This window comes from Anoplopoma fimbria, chromosome 24 (genome assembly GCF_027596085.1).
Source record: "Anoplopoma fimbria isolate UVic2021 breed Golden Eagle Sablefish chromosome 24, Afim_UVic_2022, whole genome shotgun sequence".
NCBI lineage: Eukaryota > Metazoa > Chordata > Actinopteri > Perciformes > Anoplopomatidae > Anoplopoma > Anoplopoma fimbria.
This window is the reverse complement of record NC_072472.1, coordinates 20877382-20904426: the sequence shown is the minus strand read 5'-3', so window position 1 is coordinate 20904426 and position 27045 is coordinate 20877382. Positions and strand designations below refer to the sequence as shown.

At 39.2% G+C, this 27045-nt stretch overlaps 1 protein-coding gene across 1 annotated transcript in view; it reads left to right on the top strand.

The window, feature by feature from the left end:
- The window catches only part of opcml (opioid binding protein/cell adhesion molecule-like), a 171173-nt gene that overhangs the window by 102289 nt on the left and 41839 nt on the right, over positions 1 to 27045 (top strand). Inside the window, exon 3 of the mRNA XM_054625995.1 lies at positions 23003 to 23128. Coding sequence (XP_054481970.1) covers positions 23003 to 23128 — 126 coding nt within the window. The remainder of the gene's footprint in view (positions 1 to 23002; positions 23129 to 27045) is intronic.

Below are 27045 nucleotides of genomic sequence, written 5' to 3'. Positions count from 1 at the left end.
TGATGAAGATGAAACGAGCATGGACATTTCAGTAAGACATTGATCCCAAACACACAGCCAAGGAAGCTCTCAATTGGTTTCAGAGAAAGCAAATAAAGCTGCTAGAATGGCCCAGCCAATCACCTGACTTGAATCCAATAGAAAATCTATGGAAAGAACTAAAGATCAGAGTTCATAGAAGAGGCCCACGGAACCTTCAAGATTTGAAGACTGTTTGTGTGGAAGAAATCACACCTGAGCAATGCATGCGACTAGTTTCTCCGTACAGGAGGCATCTTGAAGCTGTCATTACAAACAAAGGCTTTTGTACGAAGTATTAAATAAATTTCAGTAAGTGTGTTCAATACTTTTTCCCTGTGTCCTTCCATTTTATTACACATAACTTAATTTCTGAACTTATTTGTTTGGTTTTCTTTTATGTATGGATTACTTGGGTTGTTACCGACATCTGGTGAAAATTTCATGTCAATAGCAACTTTAGAAATATATTTACTGAGAAAAATGGTGACGTGTACAATACTTATTTTACCCGCTGTATGCTTGTAATTTAAGGGAATACTTCACTAACTGCATGCACTAGTTTTAAAATGTATCACTGTTTTGCAAACATTTTTTCTGATGTTGGAGTTACTGAAAGTCAGATTTGCAGATTTGTAATGCTTCCTATTGCGCGTTGCATCGAGCCTTCCAGAAAACAACAATATGTTTCTTCTTGGAGTGGCTGTTCTGGTGGCTGCTGTCCACTCGATGAGCCATTTCCATCATGCACACGGGGACTGGCACAGCGTTTTAAAATATATACAAATACAACAGATATTAAGAGTTGCTGAGAGGAATGCACTGAATTGCCTCACTGCTCCGATCAGTATTCTGCTGCTGCAAGTAGTGTGCTGCGTCTATAAGAACAAAAGCAACAGGGACACATGGATACGCTCTGACCTTGTGGTTGCAAAGAAAAAACACATAAGCTTCCACAGGAATTCATGCTTTGAATATTTGTAATAAATGCACAAAGTATATTGAGTAGTCAGCACTGAAAACAAGAAAAACATATTTTCACACTGCATCCCGCATGCTGCATTTAGTTTGGTGTCTTTTAGCTCATGTTGAAAGTGAAGTATGGTTCAATCATGGAGTTGCTGTTAGAAGCTGGACCATCATTGTTAGGCAAAGTTAATATGACAAACTTTGTCGAAGCTGTAACACAGCAGAGCATCAATGCACTTTTTGTTGAGTTGAGTTGATGAGGTTTTTAATAACAATAATGACAGACAGTCAGATCATTCAGAATGACTAACTGTCATAATGATTATTGATGAAACATTTTCAGAAGTGATTATAATAAAGTTATGGATTTGTTGAAGAAATAGCCTGTAGGTGCTACAGCTTTATCTTTGCACCATGGTTACAAGGAAAACTCGCCCTCCAACATTAGCTGCTTTGGGAAAACTCTGTCACTGGTGCCAATCTTGATCTTGCTCCCTCAGTCAATATCAATCAGTGCAGACAGCTGAAATTAGTTCTTGAGCTATTGCTCCTAGGCACAGACTGGGGAATTACCTTGGTGTTGTTTGCAGCTTGTGTGTACCTTACTGTTACTGTTTATTGAGGCCTGTGCGTTGACTGAACTGGTGTGTTGGTATCTTGTAACAAATGAATTAAGCAGAGAAGGAGTATAACCATCTGATTTTAAAATGCAGATGGAATTGCAATGACTTATACAACTTTCAAAGCAGAACAAATTGTATTTTTTCCAAGATGTGACAAGATGCTCATTGGTTTTATGTCCATGATTCTTACTGTCTGGTTATACAGTGATATGATGGGTTTTCTAGTTGATTGTGAGGTTTGTGACCAGGTTTGGATGCAGTTTAAGTTTGAGAATACCAGCATGCATGTAGAGCTGGGCTGTGCAGAGACTTCCTCATGAGTCAGAAGTAGTTGAGATTTAAAAAATCTTAAGAAACTAGTTAATTTACAGAAAACACGATTAACACCATATTCTTGTTGACAGAGAGATAAATCAAGCACTTTTCACTCAAACCAATGAAGCTCTCACAACAACAACTCTATTGAATTTATTGGCATATTGCATATTTACAAATGTAACATATTTCTAAAAGCTTTTACATTCCTGGACTCTATTTAATATTACATTAACATCAGCTCAAGCACTTTAGTACTTAAATTATGATGAAATAAAAATACTAATATCCTCAATCGTGGCTTCCCTACATAGAATTTATGAAATGCATTTTTTCCACACACAGTTATTTCACATCTCATCTTCTTGATACTTGCATATCTAATGGTATACAGGAATAGGAAATAAATCAGCCTAATAGCTTGCTTATTTTAAGTACTACGTGTATACATTCCCAATATGCGCATTCATTCTTTTTGGAATCTAATCTGACACTTCTCCTCTCATCTTCTCACACACAGTCTGAGTTTCTGTGCTAGTCTTCTGTATTTGTTTGTAGAAAAATAAGTTGATTAAAACATTTCTGACCATATTTTGAAAAAAAAAGCAGCAGTTTATGTCTGGAACTGATTGTGCATTCAAGTTCAGAACAGGATCGTTTTTGGCTTATAATTCAGGCTTTGAATCGCAAGATCCCTACACATCTCCATCAGACCATGAATGCTTCATCTCTGTTCACTGTATGCTTATTTGTTTGTATTAATCCAAGTGTCTTCAGTTTCAAGAGTTAGCCAATTGTACTTCCACAATAAGGGTACAGGAATAAATATTCATGATGTTTGTTTTGCATTTCTTTAAAGCTCTAACTGGTCTTGTGTTGATCATCATGCTGAACTGGTAGCTCTGAGAGACGGGAGGTTCTCCAATTTACCCCAAAAAATCATCATGTCAAATAATTTCTTAGTTTATATTTTTTAAAGTAATTTCATTATATAACTTTGTTTATAACCCTAACTATGTGCAGCATTTAGCTGCACTTTCCTCAAGGGTTTTTCTCTTTTTAATGCGCTTCTCAGCTCCACCTTTTCTGCAATGTGCATTTTTCCTTCACATTAATGGGCCAATCACCTGTAATGACAGGCAGAGATCATGCCATTGGGTTAAAGCAAGCTGGTTGGGGCTGACCGTATACAGTAGGCCTACTGAATGACTGTAGCTGCTCCTCTATGCCAGTGTCCCGGATGCGTCATGTTTAATGCATGATGGTTCTATGAAATCCCTTTTGAAGGAAGATAGGTCTGGTCTGGGTTCAAGCCACTTAACGCGAATAATCCGTTGGTTAAAGGCGGACTTTGTTGGGCTCAGAACCTTTTGATGCTTTAACTGTAGGGAAAAATTCATCATCAGGCTAAGCAACCGCTACTTTCACAGGAAATGCAAAATGCAAAGGCAACTTTGAATGTACCACACTGGGACACACTAGGGAGGCATCCTTTCTCTGCAAAGCTTAAACACTTGGAATTTTTGACAGTGAAAACCTTCCATTTGTTTATTTGCGTAGAAAATGCATCTTGATTATAACGGGTAAGAACAATGCATATAGGTGCTGTGCATTGTTGATTTTATGGAGACACTGAAACATGTCTTTAGAAGGCTTGTCACCTGAAGCCCGTCATTACAAGGACTTACAGAACCCAAAACTTTTGGCTCCTGACTTGTGTCTCCTCTGTTATAACAAACAGGAAAGTTTGGGATATCTGTCATTGAAAAGCAATACCTGGACAAACTTGTATGGTGGCTAGTACAGACAATTATGGAATAAGTGGTGCTAATATTTGTTATTGATTGGTTTACATGTTATTAATTCATCACATTTATGGAAGCCGCCCTTCCACAGTAGGTTGACAGGAAACAGTACCTCTCTTCTCTGTAACATTAAACCAAATAACCTTGCATATATAATAACAAACAGGAATAGAAAATAAATCCGCCAGCTTATTATTAGCCTACCCGCCCAAATGTAGTTTAGCTAAGCATCCCCAATGACGTTGACTACAGTAAAAACAAAAGCCACTCCTGAGACAATGACTACATGTGACGTTATAGGGTGTGAAGTTATCTTAGTGGAAAACAACTGTTTGTCTGAAGTGTATTGCTGCTACAGATCTTTGGAGTCGTTGTGACGTAGTGGTCTAACCTCAAACACTGAAAACCTCAAGGAAAGGCCTCAGTAAATGGAACTGACTAAAATAATATTGAAGAGATCAATTTTAATTTGAATAAAAAAAACGTACTATATTCTTTCACAATCTGAACAATAGCGTGCATTTGGGTGCAGCCTTAAGATTCTAAGAAGAGAGAATAAGAAGAGTAGCAGCTCGAGGTTATGTACGCACTCAGCTGTGTTATCACTAACGGCCCCTACTGGCCGGGGGTCAGTTAAAAGTAGTGAATGGGGACTAAGTAAGCAGTTAATGGCAGCACATAACTGGCATTGAAAGGTTCTGGGAAAGTGTGAGTCACCGCAAACACAAGACTTTGTTAAGCATGCAGCCATAGCTTGCCTCCCAATATATATTTTACAGTTTGATGCAGCAGAATGCGAGATTAGCCACGGACAGACACAGAGGTGCACACTCACTCAGTCACAGATGCACAAAGTAACACACCAAACAACTTTTAGTTAATAAATATGGGGTTATCCTGAAGATCCAGATCCGGAAGTCTGAGGATGACCTAAAATATGATGTCAGTACGGCCGTTATTGATATGGACATGTACTCGTCATGAATGAAGTTTTTAACCTTAGTCCATTTTGAATGATTTTAAGCTTTGTCATACAGTTTCATTATAAAACAGACCTTTCCCTTTAACATAAGGATAGGAATCCAGTTGAATGGAGTCGGGTCTTTTACCAACCCATTGGCTTTAAAGAAGGAGGGAGAGAAGAGGAGAGAGGAGCTCAGTGTATCCTAGGTAGTCCCCCGGCTGTCTAGGCATATAGCAGCATATCTAGGGGCTGGACCAAGGCGAACCTGAGCCAGCCCTAACTATAAGCGCTATCAAAAAGGAAAGTCTTAAGCCTGCTCTTGAAAGTGGTGAGTGTGTCTGCCCCCCGGACTGAAACTGGAACCTGGTTCCACAGAAGAGGAGCCTGATAACTGAAGGCTCTCGCTCCCATCCTACTTTTATATACTCTAGGAACCACAAGTAACCCTGCATTGATTGAGCGATTTATGTGTAAATCAGTACACTGTCCGTCTGTAAACAGTTGGAACAGTTGGGTGCTTGTTTCGCAATAGCAGCTCCAGTTGGAAGTGAATTTCATGCGTCATCCTGGGACCCCGATCTGTTACCAAAGAAAAATCTAAGAAGAAAGACGTCCAAACACACACACACACACACACACACACAATCCACATCTACTAATTGAGGGCTTGCAATGTACAGTATTATGCATGCCACGTACAGAATAGTGGTTGTGCAGTTTAATGCCCTTTTAGTGCCCAAATGCCTGGGGTCCTCATCAGAATTCACAGGATGAACTGTTGTTACAGCTGGATAGAGTGCTCAAAGAAACAGGCTGCTTGCTTGAGGAACTTGTCACTCTTTCTGAATAAAGAAGAAATCTACAGATTATTATGTTCTTTTTCTAGATGTTAGATAGTTATGATTCCAAAGGTTAAAAAAAGAGTTCTGCTGCTTCTGATAAAACTTATACTGTATATGGCTTCCACTGCAAGTTAGGATGAAGGAGGTGGTGAATGGAGACTGAGTTAATCGGTTTAGCCTTATCAACAGTCCTGCAACACATTGCCAACATGGGTCCAGGCTGTGGAGAGCCTCTGCATGGCCGGCACACATTTGCTCCGGCAGGGAACCCTTTGATTCATATGTCCATTTATGGGCATCCATTTGAGAGAAACTTTGACAATGTATGGCATCTCCTGAACATAATTCCAGTGCACTGTGATATGTTGGAAAGCAAGGGTAATTCAATTCAATTATAAAATACCCGAGACAGACTACAGGATTATCCTCTTTAGTTTCGTCAAGTGTAATGATGTGGCTCTGTGTTTTTCAGATTGGGGGCCCAAGCCTTTCTCTGCCATAAAGAGAACAAGAAAAAAGAAAGCATAGGTTCTTTCAGTTCAATGCACGCTGGTCTAATAAGCTTCGGAGCTCATTACAGAGTAGAGAGAGGCTTCTCCAATTCTTGCAAAATGCAAGTAATGAGGCATTTGAAATATTCCACAACATTAGGATAACTGAATTTGTTAAAGAGTAAGGCCTTTAAGCCTTGCTTGTGTAACACATTTAAAAAGCGCTCCTTCTTTCCTGAGGCTGGTTCGGATTTCACTTTCAATTTCTCACCTACCGAGCTCGATGGCCATTTGCACTGTTTTCATTTCCCGTTTTGTGCACATGATGAGCGTATGCAGAGATGTTAAGCCGACCTCCCTAGCTTTCATTCAGATACACTATTTGAAGTTTTATATGCAATAGCACAGTTTGTATTATTAATGATTTGCTCTGAGACATTTTTACATCCCAACCTGTGGTTTGTATTACCCTGGGGCCCTAATTTTGGGATATGTAAACTTTCTAATCACTCCAGCTGATTTTACTGAGATGGTTTTATTAGATGAAAGAGCGTCAGAGCTGCACAATGATACACTTCTCTGACGGGTAGTCAGTCTGTTTAGTCTTAAAAGTAAGCCCTGTTCGAGCTGGTGTGACCCATCACTAAGGAGATTATCTACTGTTTTTTAGGCGTGAAGCGGCTTAGCCACACACCCCTCTGGACAGGAAGCCAGTCCATTGCAGGGGCTCAACCCACATCTATCTTTTGAAGAGAATGTGGCAAGCAGTGAAGCTTCCTATTTAACTGAACCCTAAGTATAAGGACATGCTCTGATCAGGTTTTGCTGTTGATCTACCTCTGAGAAGTCATCTGTTCCAATTTGGTACACCGGGCCAGCTGGCAAATCTTTCTGTTGTCGTTGTGAAACTGCAATTTCCTGTACAAACTCCATTTTGGGGTGCTTCTTTAATGCTGTGATAATGAATATCTCCCAAAGCATGTACCCCATCAGATAGGTGACTTCAGCAGGTCATCACATTTGTGGCATTTGATAGGCAGGAATATTAGTTCTAGAGAAGATACTTGCATAACATTAGACATGTCTAATGAAAGTGGCATCAATCATCTCAGCTCTGCAGCAAAGCAAATAAGTGCATTTCCCAAAATATCATACTATATATTATAAGTTGGAAAGGAGGTGGATGTGAATTCGGGAAACTTACGTTTACAACTAGTCATTAGAGAGGCAAGAAAGGTATTTGGCTAAAGGTTGGTATTCTCTTGAATTTCTTCAGCAGTCTGGAGAATTAAAGCCTCATAATAAACATTGTTTGCACTTTAAGGTATATCGCCGTGCTGTAACATGTCCTTACATACCATAGCCACTTTATAGCCATGCAGTATAGTTAATATTGCACATTCTGTACTAACTTATAAGAAGTGGTTGCCCAAATCATTACAGCTCCAGGCTGCAGCAGACATCGTTCAATGAAGGCGCAAAATGTCAGATCCAGAATACATTTTTCTATGAAAATATATATAACCATCAGCAAATACTGCACAAACTTTAGAATAGTGAGCTAGCTCATGCAGTAAACAATTTTATACACAACTGTCAACTTTATAACCCATACTGTCCGTGGATTTTAATTTCAAGAAATGCCAAAACAGTCCAGGCAGCCCTATGAATTGAATCGGTTTGTTTTGTCAGAAGTGTGTTAGACGAACAACTTAACTATATGTGGCTGAAATACTTCATGTTTAGACACATTTTCCGACATTACACTAACTAATTATAGTTCAATCTGCAAAATGGACACCATCCCTGCACTAATTACTCTTGTTAGAGAGCAGTTGGAGCTGCAGCTGCTACATGTCAGCCTGATGCTGAAACCATCACTCAATTAATCGATTTGTTCTTTGTCAGAAAATTAATCTGCAACAATTTTGATAAACCATTACCAAAAAACTTCAGTTAAAAGCTGAGAGATCCCCACATTTCACTTATTCAGTTAGGTTTAGAGAAATCATGATCAACTAATTCGGAAAACAAATTCAGATTTACATAGTAAATAAGGCAGTACCAAATGTCATGTTTTTAAATTTTAAAGGTTAAATTTAGGTTTTCAAATGAAGCTTTGAATGGTTGTACTCATATTTTATAATGTCATCACCCTAAAAGAATATCGAAAACATAATTTTGTGTTTTTGGTTGTTATAAAGATGTAAATGATGGTTCTGTAAGATTGCTGCTCAACCGCCTCGGTTTTACAGGTGCCTCGCTTTGTGTGCTGCAAGCCGCAGTGCAAAATGTTTTGACAACAGTGAAATTGTTGTTCTTTAAGAGCAAAAAGCCTGCATTAAGTTACTGAAACATCTTATTTTGTTAGAGAAAAACATGTTGTGTATTTTGGAAATGATAACATTCAATTCAATTCAATTCAGTTTATTTTGTATAGCCCAGAATCACAAATTACAAATTTGCCTCAGAGGGCTTTACAATCTGTGCACATGTTACATCCTCTGTCCTTCCCTCACATCGGCACAGGAAAAACTCCCCTAAAAAAAACCCTTTAACAGGGAGAAAAAAGGAAGAAACCTCTGGGAGAACGACAGAGGAGGGATCCTTCTCCCAGGATGGACAGAATGCAATAGATGTCATGTGTACAGAATGAGCAGCATAACAGAAACATCTATCCTTTTTCAATGAATTTTAACTTTGGGAATAAAGAAAAGTAAGCACTGCGACGCTCGTTGTGTGAGAGAGAGAATTCGGTGCCGCCCTAATGATAAGCAAGACAGGTGAAAAAAAATGATGACCCTTTGAAGCGCTCGTAAAAATCTGAAGGTGTCTTTTCCACGATTATTTTTATTTCTTCAGTCCAAAAGTGTCCACCAAATACAACAATATCATCATGTGAAGTCCATTTCTCACTGTCTGCACGATGTTGCTGGGTATGCTTGTTTTCTTTACCTTGCTGGTAAAGAAATCAGCGTAAATGTTTTTACCCCTTATCCTTTCCGGTATGCCAAATAGGCTCATCGCTGAAGGGCAGGTGGGTTAAAGAGCACACCAAAAGGGGGTGGGGCGGTATGCAGGGTGCCGTTAAACGAGCCTCAGAGCAAGATCAAAAGATTAATTATTGATACGTTATTCTATAGACTAATTTGTATACAAGAAATTTTCATACTGGTTCTAATAAAAACTTTTGATGGTATTTCCCATCTTTGCTGAGCAAGAGTTTCGTGCAAAAGGAATTAAAGACCTGTCCCATATACACCCGCCCAAATATATTGCAGTTGCTATTAAATGCTGTTTTACGGTAAGTGTTTAATGTTCTTTAAACACTAACCATTGTTAAACACTATGCTTGTTCCCTAGGACTTCTATGATTTTAAACTGAATATCTTTGCCTTTTGGCTAGACAAAACAAGCTATTTGAATACGTCATTTTGTCTAACGTCTAACTAGCTTTTGGAAATGTGATGTATGTTTTTACTTTTTTCTGACACTGTATTGACTAATTGGTAGTTGCAGCCCGATTTAAGACGCAAGAATTGTTCGTCCAAAACCTCACTTAACGGCTAACCACACTGGGATTTTATGATTTCACGAGACTGTTTGAGATTGTTCAGTTGAAAAACTGGGATATCCATTAATCCTTTATTTAAAACTGGCAAACCAACTCATTGTCATGTTTGTGCCGATCAAAGGAGAGTCTCAAGGCTGTGTGTCCTGCCAGGCTGCTGTCTTAGCTTGGCTGACATTTTCTGATTTTGGCTATTTCCATCTAAGAAACAACACAACTTCTAAAGCATGTTTATTTAGCCTTGTGTGGGCAATTCAATAAACCTCATGCTCATTTCTACATATTACTGAGAGGTATACCTATGGGGATCATTGCTCCCAATTGAGCTTATAACCATTACTGTACCTTGCATTCAAATCCCATCAAATGCAATTGTGATCACTGTTTGTAGAAGGACATGTTAATTGATCTCCGATGGGAATTCATTTTTTTTTTTCACTGTGTTGTTATTTTTACACAAACACACATACACACGACATACACACACATGCACAGACAGGACCTTCATGCTTTCGTGGTGAGGTGTCAGAGTGAGGGGGTTGCCCAAGGACAGGCGCTCCAAGCAGTTGTGGGTTTGGAGCCTTGCTCAAGAGCACCTCGCAAACTGGCACCACATCCACCACCAGTCCTCATTTTGTACTTGTTCCACACGGGTACTTATACCGGGGACCCTTTCAAGCCAGGTCCCCACAGACTGAGCTACTGTAGGTCTGGACTGCCAATTTTCCAAACATCAGTGGTGTGCGTACTGTCTCCTCAATTAAATATCAACAGTCCACATCAGACATAAAGTTCTGCTGGACTAAAATCCTCAAAGGCAAGTACAAAGGTGTCTGTGGATCCCGAGTAGAGGCAGTACCATGGTACAGATCATCAGATCAAACCAAAAAGGGTGGAACTTGTCTTTCCCTCTTGTGAAATCAGTGATGCTCTTACTGCAGCAGGGAGCAGCAGCAAAGAGGATGTGAGCCAGATTCAAGGGGAAAATACAGCAAAGGTTTTTACCTGAGTAAATATATTTAAAACCAAATGTACATACACATCTGATCTCATTAACATCTCACCAGAAGCATGCAGGGTAACACTTTCCATGATGCCATGTATATAATGTATTTTAGAAATATTTCAATCCAGAGAGACTTTAATAAAATGTAAGAAATGAATAATGCAAAGTCTTTGGCGATTGGACTCCGTAACGAAGCCGTCTAACAGAGGGTCAGTGATATTGAGGTCAGACAGGCACCACCTCCCCCCCCGGAGTCCAGACACTGTTGTTGGTGGTGATGTAGTGAGTCGTTGCATCTGATGAATGAGGAGCATGACTGTGATGCACTGGAGGTGAGTGGGGGTGGAGGAGGGTCGCATCTGATCCTGCTGAAATGACAACTGACAGCAGCAGAGAGGAAAACATTTTTAAAGTTTGACAGCAACAATGTGATTGGCTTAAGGAAACCGTGGCAGACTCTGGTTGGTTAACTTAAAGTGAAACCCACAATCAGCTGATAGAGTAGTCACAGGGAGAGAGTGACTGAGATTATGAATGAAAAGGAGTGTAAAGATAGTCTTCCTGACTGAGCTTCTGCTAAACTTCATTTATAAGGTGTTATAATCTGCTGTTTAGTTATAGTTATAGGCACTTAATAACAATCCTAAAGCTGTATAACAAAACACACGATACATTATTTCATAATGACTAATATGGTCAAATATCATAAGGCTTCATAATAGGTGGTCACTGAATTACATTTATTTAGCAAAGATCATAGAATGTTATAATTCCTACAGTTGTATCACATTATATTATTTGTATTATGCAGTATAATCTATGTTATTATGCATTATAATAGGATTATAATTAACTCTAAGTGGTCAATGATCGCTTTTAGTAAAATGAAAATGTATTTTATATTTTGTATGTTGATCTTGCATCGATTCATTTTGTTTTACTTAAAGCAAATAATGACCAGTAAGAGTAACTTATAATCACATTATAATAGATTATCACAATGATTATAATGCATCATAAAAAAAGATTATGATATATATTACAACTATGTGAATCATAATACACCATGATCCTTATAATATTGTTATATTTCTTTATGGATAATTATGAGTGCGATTATAATGCATTATAAGCATGCTTATAATGCATTATAGACATGGGAGTCATAGTGTTACCAAAATTAGCCAGCTGGATAACACTGCACATTTACAGAAATGTTTATTCATGTGTGTTGTCCATATGAATAGATGAATAAATGGAATGAACAACGTGCATATCCTTCAAGATGGTGGATACTCTGTGTGCTTCTCTCCTGCTATGTATTATTGTAAATTGTCTTTTGACTTCCTGTCGGAATTCAAATACATCAAAACAGTTCATTTTGTACATCGCTTTGGACAACAGTGTCTGAATGAAAGTTAATGTAAAACCCGAAAACAATTCAAAGCGAAGAATCCACACAGTTCAGAAGAGTCATGGTTGTATATCTTTACATGCACAAATGGCACCACATCGTATCACATCTCCACTTCCCTTTCATTAACAGGCTGTGATTTTGAAATTGAGTCATAAGCTGAAGCTGGGAGCCACATTAGACTCTTTTGACACATCACACATTATTGCCTCAAGCCGGCCTGAGGCCATCGAGTAGAATGCTTGCTCGAGCCAGAATCTGACACTTTCTATCCGTCCAGGGCTTAAAATGTTGACCCTGGCATTTATTAATTCCTATTTCTGGCTGCTTGGGATGTTGATCCATTATATAAATAACAATAACTGTAAATATGTGTCTTGCTTGCTTAGAATGTTGAAGTATTATTATATGATATGTCCTAATCCCATCCAATTGATTTATTCCATTTTGGGTCCTGAGTTGTACTTAGCATGCCAAGAGTAAAGCTCCTATTACAGCCTGAAACAAATGCATTTTTAATATTGGAGGCTTGGATTACATGAAGGATCGTTTGCATGACCTTTATGAAGAGCAACTCATCACTGAATCCAAACTCATCCCTTGTACAGGGCTTTAACCTGACACTTGGTATACATCTTGGGAATATACTGAGGTTCTTTTAAAGTCTAGTTGGGTTGGATGTTTAGAAAACCCCGGTCTTCCTTTTTCTATGACCCGTCAGTGACATTCTCCTCATGGGGGATTATGAGCAGGTCTTTCTGGTGCCCTTTTTGCTTGGAGGCTCAGACGACCAGGAAGTGAACAAAATAAGGGCATCACCTTATACTCTAATAATATCAAACACCTAACAAGAAGAATGGCCTGTGGACCTTTTTTCTGCTCCAAAAAACATCCAGTTCTCTAAAGTTGGGAGGGAGGTGGATACCTTAATTTGGTTCACATAAGTTTTGTTTGCTGTTAGGAAGGCAAGAAAGGCAATTGGCTGAAGTTTGTGCAGTCGGTGGTTTAAGCATCATCATCATCTTGGAAAACAAGAACATAATTGAGGACCTCATTAAAGAACGACTGGTATCACCAGATTTGCTCTGAAGTGGCTTGTAAAAGTGATTTGGTAAAAAATTGCGCATTGACCAGTTTTCTTGTATTTTGAATTTTCTGTTAGACACAGACAAAATTTACGAATAAATCGTATTATTTGGGTGTTAATTATGCTAATTTACTATTTATGTTCATCCTGTTTACGCTGGACATTCACACACTTATCTGAAGTTAGGAGAGTTTACTGAATCTGATGTGGCACACAACATGGGGCGGCTGTGGCACATGAGGTAGAGCGCTTGTCCCGTAACCACAAGGTTGGTGGTTCAAACCCCTCTACCGGCAACATGCCGAGGTGTCCTTGAGCAAGACACCTAACCCCAAGTTGCTCCCCGGGCGCTTCATTGCAGCCCACTGCTCCTCCGGGATGGGTTAAATGCAGAGACATAATTTCCCCATTGTGGGCTTAATTATTATTATTATTATTAAACATATGAAAAAAAGTCAGAGAAAGTTAGGATAAGAAAAACAAAATGTTCTTGCATGAGGTCCAGTGTTTTTATGGTATAACACTAAAATGGGCTTACACTAGTGGGCCATTATACTGTATAGTGATGCGGTGTTATTATTGTACATGTTGCACTAACTTCCATGGTGTGGTTGCCCAAATCATTTTAGAAACAGCCCTCCTGCCGACAGAATCGGTTCACAAATTCAGATGAGGAATACATCTTTTTGACTGACTCAAACTTTGTTTCTCAAAGGTATAAAACCACAAAAATCAATTGCCAAGGGTGTGGTTAAGACAGAATAAAATCAACAGTTTTTATTTGAATTGTTGTTGCTACACCATGCCTCCGCCTGCTTGAAGAAACTGCAGAATGTATTCAAAATGCTCTGCAAGATAGCCTCCTGGTGCACTGCAGGGTGCATTGCATTTTAATTTGGCCCAAACTTTAAAATCTGTTGTGTGAAAATGTAACTGCAGGCATGAAAAGGCAGCAGACAAGGATGAGGAGTGGAGGAGACTGTGGAATGGAAGGGAAGAGTAAATTCTATCTCCATAGCGGTTCCTCTGCCTCTTTTCATTTCTAAAGTGCACATTCATATTACATTGCTTCTCATTTAATTTGTAGGCTGACTGGGCCTGTTGTGAATATAAGCCATGCTGAATGAGATTCAAATGATTCACTCCTCATGTAAAAATCAACCTGATATTCATTTTACCTGTCATTGGTTACAGGCTATGATATATTTCTGGATGTCATTTTAAAGTACGACATTAGATCACAGACTGACAAACACACCATGTGGGATTATCCACATGTATTCCATGCAACCAGTAACACACTGTGCAGTGCATTTCATGTCAAACACATTTTCCCGTTGTCTCAGTTGAAAAGCACCTTTTGTGCTAGTTAATCAGATTCATGAGCCATCAAAGCTTTGAGTTTGTCAAATGTGACAACAAAAAATACTCGTGTTGCACTCAAACAATTTGACATGTTTGATCACCTGACATGAATCATGTATCTCCTGAGTCTTTTGTGATAAAAAAGCAAACATGATAGTTCAGCTAACTAACATTCAAATCAAACATAAATATGTTTCCTCTTTACTGTACTGCAATTAATCAATCAATCAATCAAGAGAGTGTTGGTGAGTTGCCTAGTTTTCCTTCTGTAAATAGTTTCATGGAGAAACTACATGCAGTTACTCAAAACAAGGTGGATGGATTATCTTGCGTAACCGGGTCATTATTTCTAGAAAAGATAAATTGCTGTTGAGTTTCTCAATTTATTTTTTGTCCCTTTCAGCACTATCGCAATATCTCCAATATTAGGCGACTCACACCAACACAATCTACATTAGTAAATGTATTTTTTAACATGGGATGAACTGTCCCTTTAAACCAACATATTGCTGGAGCAATTGTGATATTTTAGGACATTGTTTTACTGCTTATTTGGTCATTGAATTTAAGAAAGTAATTAGCCAATAAGTGTTAATGATAATGATAATGATAATTGTATTTCACAGTGAAAGTAACTTTAAAAAACAGTTTATTCCTGACCAGTGTGCACCAGCTAGCAAGAGAGTTGCTTAAAAAGTTCTGATACTACTTTTAGAACTGTCAACTAGAAGTAACTGAAATAAGTAACAAATAACTAATGTTAACTATCCTGATGATTATTTGTTGTTCACAATGTAGCATAAGGGAAAAAACAGGGTGGAGGAGAGTGTTTAACCACAGGTGTGTAGTACTAATTAGCAAATGTGCAGTAGTGATCAAATAAGTGGTATGATGTAGTTTTTCCTGTGCCGATGAGGGAAGGACAGAGGATGTCGCATGTGCACAGATTGTAAAGCCCTCTGAGGCAAATTCGTAATTTGTGATTCTGGGCTATACAAAATAAACTGAATTGAATTGAATTGAATGTACGGATTAGGTAGAGAGTGACACATGTTGTTGTTCCCGTGCAGAGTAAATGAGCTGATAAATGATAAAGTGATATCAGATATGTGCATAGACTCACATACTCGCCGATACCTGATCCAGCATTGTAGGCTGTGGACTCTCTGTTGTAAAACACTGTGTAAAATAGTGGTGCACAGCATCTAATGCAGTTGGTGGAGATGGCAGTGCTACGCTGAGTGTGGTGTGACCGACTTGGTGACTAGTGACAACTGTGTGCTGGAGAATACATTCTAGATACACACAGAGCCTACCACATGAAGCAAAGTGATGTCCAAAAGGTCCAAATGAATGTGTAACCATAATAATGAAGTGAGCTTGTGAGGAGAACCCACAATACTGGGTTGCTCTGGTCCAAAGAGCTCTGCTCTGCCCTCAGCGTAGAGCAGTGATTTGATCAATCCGTTAATGAATGGGTAGCAGAAATTATTGACGCGTACAATGTTGTGATGTGACAGGCTTTTATCCAAATGAAGAATTGCTGCTGTCATTTCATTCAGCCCACAAACACAGGCATGCTGTCATTGACCACAGGCCACTTTGAAAAGGTGATGAGCTCTGTGGGATTCCCACAGGGCGGGAGGACGCTGAAAGAAGTCTCTTATCACTTCAGACGTATGCTGTTTTGAATGAGGTTATTTAGGCAGAAACTCTACAACTCTAAACTCAGTGTAGGAAATAATTACAGAGAGTGATAAAGGATTACCAACATCAAAATAAACTGGAAGAAATAGAAAACGACCTGGCAACATTGTCCTTCCATGGGATGTTGGAGGTCATGATTATTGACCACAAAAAAACAACAGATTTTCATATTCAATTTCTTCATTTCTGAAAGATGTTTTTCAGCAAACGAATTCAGCTGACTCACACAAAGACTGGCACCAGATACATGCTCAGGAAGATAGAGAAAGGCAAAATACGCTGAAGGACTATACAACTAAGATGTTGTCAGCTCTTATATACTTTAAATAGAGAGCTGCATGGATGATGCATTTATGTAGGCTCCCACTGGTTCCTTCAACAAAGAGCCAATGTGAGTGTTCCATAGGGTTTGGGATTATTGGAGAACATTTGCTCTGTGGCAAAAAAAGCTTTTATGATACTTGCAGGTTTTCTTCACTCAGATAATCTTCACAAATGAACAGAACTTTTTTGATTTTTGATGCATAAAATTTATAGGCAAAAGTAAAAAGCTAACAGATGCTATAAAGGAACCACCACTAAGCTAAGTGGACACTCGTTAGCAACCAACTTCTTTAAGACACATAAAAGCCTCTAAACTCACCTATTTTATGTCATAGAACAAAACGTTAAAAAGAGCAAAACTTTTGCACACCAGTAGGACAGGTGTGTAGGAGAATACCTAGGGTAGACAATATAGAAAAAAAAACTGACACACTGTCTTCTTCACTTCAGTGTGGTTTTTTTTTGTTAAAATATATTAAGCTTGTGTGAACCACAGACCTTATTTCAGATATATAACCAAAACACATAAAAAAACAAACCAAAAAAAACCCATTGACTTCGAGATGAGGGAACAGGAAGTGTAAAAATGCTGACTCATTTCTGGGTTTTAGGACTCATTCCTACAGCAGTCTGGACTATGTAACTGAAATGTGAAATTGTTGGCCTTTTTTTGGTAAGTTTAAAATCAACTGGTTGTCTAAGAGAAAAGATAAATCTACACAATATATTTGCAGCCTTAAAATGCATTAGCCATGAAATATTGAGAAAAAAAAAAGGTACGAGAGGCCCACACTACTAGTTATCATTATTCGGCTCATCAATAAAATGAACACATGGCTGAAAGTCACGAGTTGTAAATACAAGGAATTAAAGACCAGCTAAATCAGCCAGCAGGTGGTGCTTCACTCAGGCTGATCAAAAGGTTATATATTTACGCAGTGCATCACGCTACTCCATTTTGGTTTCACTTCAGTGCTGCTGTCATCACTTTGGACCGGATCCTGGGACAGATGATGCGACGGGTCCCATAAGAGAAGCTGCCTTTGAACTGAGAACGCTTAGAAGTCTGAAGGCAGGTGTCACTGTTTGTGCCTTCTACCAGCCAGTGGGACAACTAACCTAGTTTACTTCCACCTCAACAAAGCATGAGCAGCCCCCCCATGTGCTTTATAACACTTTTCCAAACGGGAACATTTGGATTCCTTTCTTGTTTCCTTCTCTTGCAGTTGGGTGTGCCTCTGAATTAACTATAACCACTGACAAGAACGCTGAACGTTACTGAGATATCTGTCACGGACGTCTGTTGTTCTGAGATGAGATGGCACATTGGAGAACTCGCTGACAGTGATTCCTTTGATGTTTGAGACGCATAGTAACTAGTTATGAAAGAAGAGTTAGCATCTATTATAGATCTGGTGAATGTTGGCACAGGAGCGGAGGCTTTGATGATGGGAGGTGTCAAAGGTTCAGGCTCATCCCACAATCCTGAGCAAAGCTGCTTTTCTTCCTTAAGTCTCACATGCATATTCATATCTGAAATTATGTTGGGTTTTTTTTTGGTTGATATGTTTTGACCACGTCGATGCTGTGCTCCGAAGTACACACTGTTCTGCTTAATACTGTTAAAGTTGTTGTAAAATTACTTTAAAAACACATCTCTGTGTGTATGTTTACTCGGAATGAATAGAAAAAGAGGTGTGTATGAGAATGTGTTGCTGTGTGAGTACACCACCGTGGTTGCAATAGGAACAATGGGAACAATGGTAACAATGGCAGCATGAAGAAAAAGAGTAGCAGTCGGCCAACTGAATATTGAAAGCTTCCAAAAAATCAACCAGGCAACTATTATGATTGGCTGCAGGTCCTCAGCAATTAGTCCCAGTGAAACTGTTCAATGTTATGAACTGGGTACATTTAATAAAAAAATAAAATAATAATTTGAATATATTATTTATAACAATGAGTGTTGTCCTTCAGTGCTTCATTCTCTGAGCACCAGAGGCTGGTGACAGAAACACACAAGGTGTAAGAAGTACGTTTCTCTGCCTCTCGGCTCTCAACTTCTATTCACTATATAACTCGCTTCTCCAGGTTGTGGCCTACACATTTGTCAACGGTACACAATGTTATGACTTTAAATATCTTGCAAGCATAATGTTAGCTTTCTGGCTCGTAGCTGAACCAATGGGTTCCATGAGCTGAGGGGACTAGAAATATCTCCTTACCAGGTTGCTCCCAGAAGAAAAAGTTGGATCCAGTGGCTCAGCTCACTTTGAAAACTTTTTTTTTCACTTTTCCTGACTCAAACCCAAAATCCTTGAATTTATTTCTCATTCTCATGAGAAAAAGCTGGCGTTAAAAGCTCCCCCACACATGTCAACAGTGCATTGTTTGACTTGAGAATGCCATAAATGTATAATTCAAATTCGAACAGACAACACTGTGGAGATACAATACAACTGCTCCTTGTGAATGAAGTACGATTACCAGTACAAGGACAGCTGATGTAAGAAAATAGAAAAAAATTGCAGTCAAGTTGACGTTAAATAAACACCCAGAGAAAGCATCCTTTTCCTCTTTGAAAAGCCACATGATTTCATTTTCTAATTAATTACCGGCTGCAACACCTTGGCTGTGCCGACATGAAGAGTGACATGTCCCCGGGCCCCCGGTCACATCCACCAGCAGCCCCGGTGGTAGAGCTGTGTTTTTAATCACCTGGCCACTGGCATTATCAAGTCGGAGGACCCGTCACCCACTCTGCACACAGACGCTTGTTCATTCATCTCTGCCGGAGGTCAGTGTGTCTGAGAAAGCGCTGCCTGCTGCGCCCCCTATCGCTGTGCGCCCCCCCCCCCCATTCAGAGCCTCTTAAAGGCGCCACGTGTTGCATTTTGCCCTCAATGAATCATTACCACTTTAGTTCTGTGGCATTAGTCTAATTGCTGTAAACAGAAGATGATTGCAGTAGCCTCTTCATTACATTTTGGCACCAGGTTTGGCAGGAAATGTATTGGATCAGTTCACAGCTACAGCCTCCGTTCATGGAACATATTAGGAAATGGTTTGACTTTGTACATACACAACACTACTACTGTTACAGTGCTCAACATAGTTTCAAATTGACATGGTTTTTTGGCTGATATAATAATAATAATAATCAATCCTTTATTAGTCCCACAATGGGGAAATTATTTCTCTGCATTTAACCCATCCCAGAGGAGCAGTGGGCTGCAATGAAGCGCCCGGGGAGCAACTTGGGGTTAGGTGTCTTGCTCAAGGACACCTCGGCATGTTGCCGGTAGAGGGGTTTGAACCACCAACCTTGTGGTTACTGGACAAGCGCTCTACCTCATGTGCCACAGCCGCTTGCCATTAGTCTTAAACACACAATTACCAAGAATAAACTGGGGGTGTTAGTCCTCAAAGATGAGCTGATTTTCACCTGAACCCTGCCGTACCAAAGTGGCGTCTGCGTCCATGTATCTCACCAACTCTCTCTGCTGTCCACAGAGACTTAAACTTACCTCTAAGTGAGGGCCCAGACGCCTCCGAAATCCGCAATCCTAGTGGTGCAAACCAACATAGCTGGAGGACGATGTCTGATACACAACAGCATATGGACAGAATACTTATATGTGATACAACATTGTTGTTGTAATCCCCCTCTCAGGCCTACACAACAGCTGTTAGCACCTAACTGTACACTAGCTAATTCAAGTAAACATATAGCCGCAGTCATCAGCTGCTTTAATGTTCCAGTTGGTTGCATAAGATAAATTGTAATAGAAACAGAAACCATTTTGTTGTGCAATGTTTTAGGAAAGAAATGTTGAAAAAAAAACTGGATTCAACGGAAGACCAGATAATGTTCTTGTTCAAGAAATGATAATGTTCAATAAACAACAACTATTAAGGACCAGGCCACAATTGGTTCAAAGAAGATAAACTGCCTCATATTTAATTGAGGATTGCAGATGAAGACATCTCTTTGGTCTAGATGTTGCAGTTATCAGGAACAAGTTGAAAAGCCATTTTGAACATACTGATTAAAGAAAATGGCACAGTTAAAATAGACTTGGACAAAAAAGCATATTCCCTTTTTGGATGGGTCTCTCAGCATGCTATTTTTGTATCGACAAAAAAAATAAAAATTCTTAAGATAATGATCACAAGAGATGGCCAAGGTGGTATTTTACTCTCTGAATATCTGTATTATATCAGCCTTTGTACTGGTCCAGACTAAAATGCAGGACAGATAATGTGCCCTAAATCATTAGAAACATTTTCAGGTAACACAATTAAAAACTTGAGTGCTTGGTGAAAGAAGTGATTACTTGGGTTTCGGTGTATTTTGCCATTTTTCAGCTTTCACCATTTTGCCTAAAAAGTCTCCAAAGTAAACAGTGGGTACGGAAAGTATTCAGACCCCTTTACATTTTTCACCCTTTGTTTCATTGCAGCCATTTGCTAAAATCGAAAAAGTTCATTTTTTCGCACAAAAGAGCTTGACGGCTTCCTGGGGCCAGCCATGGATGCCAGCGATAATCATGTTAATCCTAAATACAAGCAATGAAAACCAAATTTAATTTTAACCAAAATATTCACTACATTACACGCCTAAAAGGTATTACCCTCCCCCTCAGACACACTGCTCCTGAGCTGCCTGAAACGGCTCCATTGAATTCTCTCCTTAACTTCCGTAACTTTATGAGGTCATAATGTTACTGAAGTGACGTAAAACTCTCCGGCTAGCTTGGCCCGCCCTCAAACAACAAAAGAGAGAGACGAGGAAGAGTTTTTGAAATGTGCAATTTTGACCAATCACAACAGAGCGGGCTAGCTGACCAATCAGACCAGACTTTGCTTTCTGGAGGGAGGAGCAAGCGTTACAACGGAGCATTTCAGAGAGAGGGTGAGAAGAGGTGCTGCAGGACATCCGGGATGAGAAAAACAAGGAGGATTATGAGCATTAACGCATGTAAACATGTTTCAACTGTAACTTGAGAAAAAAATATGCACCCAGAAAATAGCACAATAGGGCCTGTTTAAATGTTTTTCTAAAACTTTATTCAGAACAAAATACAAATTCTAATTTTTGTTATGTACTCTTTACTTTAACTTTACCCAGATATGAAAACAAACCTATTTCCAACAGGCTCCAAATACAATGTTTTGTTTGAATCTAAAACAAGTTTACACTCTACTTCGACTGTATTTATCTGTGTGTGTGTAAATATTAATTGTGTCTATTGGGCAGACTCATTTGTGGGGATGAAAGCTGAATATAGTCAGCTAGCATTAAAGGCATTACACTAATATTAATGGCTGGACTCAGCACTGATCTTTGTCATTTCATGGAATAAGTGTTGCTTGTAATTGTCCTTCTCATAACACAATTCATTTTGTCATCAGTCCTGTGCCTGTAATCCAGTTTTGTGAATGGGTGCATCCTTAATGTCTGAAGAGAGTTGGAGCATCAGTTACAAGTAATTACCTTAAGGAGGGACTGCACAGCTCATTTACTTTCAGCTAAAAAAGAAACACAGTTACGATGCTGCTATGACTGTAGCCAGTTCTACACGTGATGTGTAAGAATTGTGTGTAGAATAGGCCTTCACATGTTTTACTGAATCACACGTGTTACTGAGTTATGTGATAAATATGATATAAACTAGGTTACATGTCAACAGCAAATTTTTGGATGGCATTTGGTGACCCAACTGAGCAATGCATGCTAATATAATTGGTAAATTCAAAGGTCAATGGGATGCACAGTAGCATGTCACTGCAGCTCTGATCCCCTGGCACGGGAAGTCATGTGACGGGAAGTCATGTGACCATGGTGTAGTTCCTTTATAGCCAAACATTAGCTTTTTACTTTTGGTGATTATATTTCCCTTTCAAAAATCTTAAAAGTGGTTTTAGTTGTTGGGATTATGTTTCTGAACAAAATGTGTAATATCAAAAATGTTTGTTTGCCTCATAGTTTATTGTCTGCAATAATCCAAGATCCAGTTGAAAACTCTTATGGGCTTTTTGTGGAGGGGACCAGTGTGATGCTAACTTCCTGTTGAAGTGATATGCCCAGTGAGGAAGTCTAGTTATCGTAATTTCCTCTCCATGCTGGTTGATTCTCCTGTAACACCCCTACCATGTCTCAGCCCCAAATATCAAAATAATGTTGTTTTTACTGAAACCAGTAAATCAAGCTTGTCCAGTCAGAAAGATGGAATTATGTCTTACTCCAAATCAGTCTGATGCCTGTCTAATGAGCGGTGTGGCAGAGATACACGATGAAGAAAATCAATCACGTATAACACCACAGCCAGCCAGAGAATTGTCAGATTTGTCAGCTAATTTCATGCTAATTGAGTCCCCAACCCGCGGGTTATTTTTAACCTCATCGCTGTTCTGATCACGTGGAGCAGCGAGCCCTTTGCTCACGTGTCATTAATTAAGCTAAAGTCATCAATCATGATTTTTTCTTTCTCCCCTCAGTACCCGCCAGGATCACTAACATATCGAAGAACGTCACAGTGAATGAGGGCAGCAACGTCAATCTCATGTGTCTGGCAGTCGGTCGACCTGAGGCCAACGTCATATGGAAGCATCATTCACCAAGAGGTAAGCCACAAGGTTTTTTGTTTCTACTGGATTTTTTTGTATTATTTGCTCTTGACTGTGCTTTATGTAAATGCATTTAATGGAGAAGGTGTGGTTTATACAGGTAGAACATAAAGATGAGCAAAATATCCAGTTGTACACTGGAGATATCTGTGTTCAGTTACAGGAAACAGGATTACTGGGCATAGCAAAAACAATCTTTTGTTACTATTTGGAGGTAGAAATCCAGGTGAGTTTGAATGGGATATATAGAACCAATGGTAGGATATTTTTTTTATATTAATATGTTTCCACATTATTATGTCATCTATCTATACAATCAAAGCCTCAATTCAGTTACTCTGTAATGCAGACATTTTCAGAAATAATTTATTTTCAAACTGAGATGGTAATTCAGACATTACACAAAACAAATGTGTCGGGCAAAGTTGCAACGGCATTACCTCGGTGTAAAGGTGACTGAGCCGCCCCTCCTACGCACTGATTCCCACACATTACACACATCAAATACTTGCTTCACATGAATATTCGCCTACGTGCGGTGCAGCCATTTACCTACAGTGGGATATGAATCTGTAGCTTTTGTGTTAATATAGCCACGAGAGGATTTATGATGAATAATTCACCGGCCTTAATCTATTGACTGAGGCCTTGTTTTCTTTTCAACTTGGTGGATTGCAGGGGTTGAAACTGCTCAACCTGTGGCCTGACAGGACCCGGCTCCAATCAACCATGATTTGGCTGGAGGCCACAGCTGCTTGGGTCTGTTGTGCTGTGCTGGCACCTCGCAGCCTGAAGGAGAGCCAAGCAGCTCTGTGTGTGAGCGCATGCATGTGTGTTCTGTGTTCTAATTGTGTCGGCTCAGGCGCTTCCCACCGAGCATTCAGCGGTGTGAGTCATGCGCTGCTTCTCTATAGGATCAGATGTTCAGCCTCCAACATGACATGAATGCTTACAGCCCAGCTGTTCCTCTCCTACACCCTGTAATCTAGAGCCGGCAGAATGTGCTTCTCACAGCCCAGTGGCTGTCCACCACCTCAGCCATGCATAGCATTTATGTTTCCTCAATATTTACTCTGAATATCACGATCGCCCCCCAACAACCCGTTTGTTTGAAGTAGGGATTTTAATCACATTCAAAAGGAAAGGGACAACTCTAATGACTCACCAGCCACATGGTGCCATTTACACTGACTTTATACTTCTTAAAACCCCTCTAAGGTCTGGGTTCAATTTATGTTTTTGATATACATAGAATTTGGCTCCAGCTTAATCTCATACTATCCCCTAGAATATTGCCATATTTCTCTCCAATACAAGTGACCAATGTGCTGTCATAAAGGCTGGTAAAGCTGCATGTATGCCCCTTCTAATGCTGGAAACCCGCAAACTCAGATTTTGTTCACAAAGTCAAAAATTAAGGAAAAACAAATGGAACAATAGACACTCTCAGTGTTTTATTTCAATTTTACAAAATTAAAATCATAGGAATTGTGTCAATAGGTTGTCATGTGGTTTGGAATTGCTCCAGCAGCAGAAAGAGAAGAAGACACTCCTCACTTCCAACCCTGAGCTGATGCACAGCAAGAGAATGGTGGCACATGAAGCAATAGAATCACCAAGTAATACACAAGCATGCAGGGAGCACGGTGTGATGCGTTTATATTTGTGTGTATGTGTTGTTGTCAGCAGGGTAGATAATGGCTTATCTTCCCTGACATTTGTCTGAGTTGCACTAATGGAAAGAGCGACTTTGTGGGGAGATGTTTGGGCAGCCGATGAAATTCTCTTTGGCAGTCAGAATCTTAAATGTTCTTTTCCTGCAGAGTGGCATTTTCCTGACTTGCTCCTCACCGTTTGCTTTTCATGTTTGTCACCAGCGATAATGGACTGTTCCCTCAGAGGATAGTGTTTGTGTCTGTTAGTAATACAGCACTAAAGGCAGCAGTCTTCTCCCTGAGTTAAACTGCATTTCTAGGAAGTCTCAAATCTGCAATGGAACTGCCTTCCCAATGTGATAGTTGTTTTTTCCATGGCATATCACTTAGAATGTTCACACCGGCATGGTGTTGGGAAGATGAGCAAATGCATTGTGGCATCTGATGATGCAGACTCATGCCTCACCTTTCACTGTGAGAGTGACAAATGACGGGAGAAAATTGGCTAACATGGAAGATATATGGAAATCCTGAAATAATTGCTATCCTAATTTGAGTCTGAGGTTTGTTAACACAACCTAAACTGAGTTATTGTCAGATTTCCCGTCACCGTCTAATATAAATCTTGTTTCTGCACTGTTTAATGAAGGGAGACTCTGAAGCCTCTACAGGTATATGCCAATAAATCTTACAATACAGATGGCGACACAAGTAAGAGCACTGTGGTCGTTAACTTAATATCAGTTTAAGTCTTACCTTTATTTTCTGCACTGAGAGACTCAGTCCCCATTTCAACTCAGTGTGTACTATATACATTATTCAGCAGTGTCCACTGAATCTCTGGCTGCTGGCCACTAGAAGGATTAGAAGATATATGGTTGGTGGAAAACAGTTTATTCTGGGGACAATGTGATATGGATCCATTCGACCCATTAAGACTCATTAAAGTGGATAGGTTGTGAATGTACACTCTCTCAGATGTCACTTGTGGCTCTCCATCTCAACTGAAAAATGGCTGTAATGTGTGCTGTCCTTTAGAGGTGCTGTGACTGAGTGGTATTGGTTATTTCTATCAGTTCCAGTGGAAAGTTGCCTGTATATTTTGTCACAAAAGAAACAGCAAACACTGATATGTGAGACCCATATAACACCAGTTTTGTACTGTATCCATGTTAAATATATACATGCTCTTCTTTCAATCATGTATCTTAGATATGCTGTTTGTGTATAGCATAATGGCATGATAATGATGATAATGATAGGATAATGCTTGCAGAACAGGCAGGTCTCATCCAGAATTCTTAGCAGTACCTATGAAAAATTATGCGCCTTAACTCTAGAAATCCCACAAAAAGGTAAATGCCACACGGAATTTTATTTTGAAAAGACTGTATGCATTTAACAAGCGGAAATTGATGCATTTCTGGCTTTCGTAGAAAATCGCCCAAAAATGAGTAACTATTTGAGGATATCATACAAAACGCAGCACACAATTGTAATAACATGATCCCCTAACATTTTAATCGCGCCATCGTCAGTTCAACATTTCAATTTGTTAACACTATGACCAAAATCCCGCAAAACTAATAAATTCCTATTAACTTCAGCTGTACTTTGCTACAAAGCTAAACTAGAGTGGTTAAAATGTTAGCATGCCAACATTAGCCTTCATCTCAAAGCATCACACTGTGTAAGTATAGCCTCACACAGCCAAGTGATGCTGTGCTAATGGACATTATCTGCCAGGTCACAACTTGTTCAATTTATTAAGCTTTCCCAACTTATTTTACAGTGACTGAAGAAGACACTACTGTAAGAGTAACCATCATTGCATTTATTTCTTCTCAACACATTATTAGATATGTAATTAAAGTATTCTGTGGAAAAAACCCAAGATATATCTATTATTTTAGGAAAGTTAGTTACTTTGCATATTATGTAAAATAAATCTATACAGAGAACATGAGGAAAAATGTGTTTGTTTTATCCGTATGTGTTTCCTTTAGAATGACTGACATTGTTGTTGCTATAGTGTATGGTACTTTAAATAAGGACCATTGGTAAACATTTGATCTATCCATTCTTATTTATCTATTTAAACTCATAGGCTGCAAGTGGGTGCTTTTGACTTGAAACTCCATACATTGGTATTCAAAATGATCATAAAAAACAATAACTAATTACTGCAATGATATGAAGTTAATAAGAACAAATTGAAGTCATGAAAATGTAATGATAGAATAAAGAACCTTTGAGATA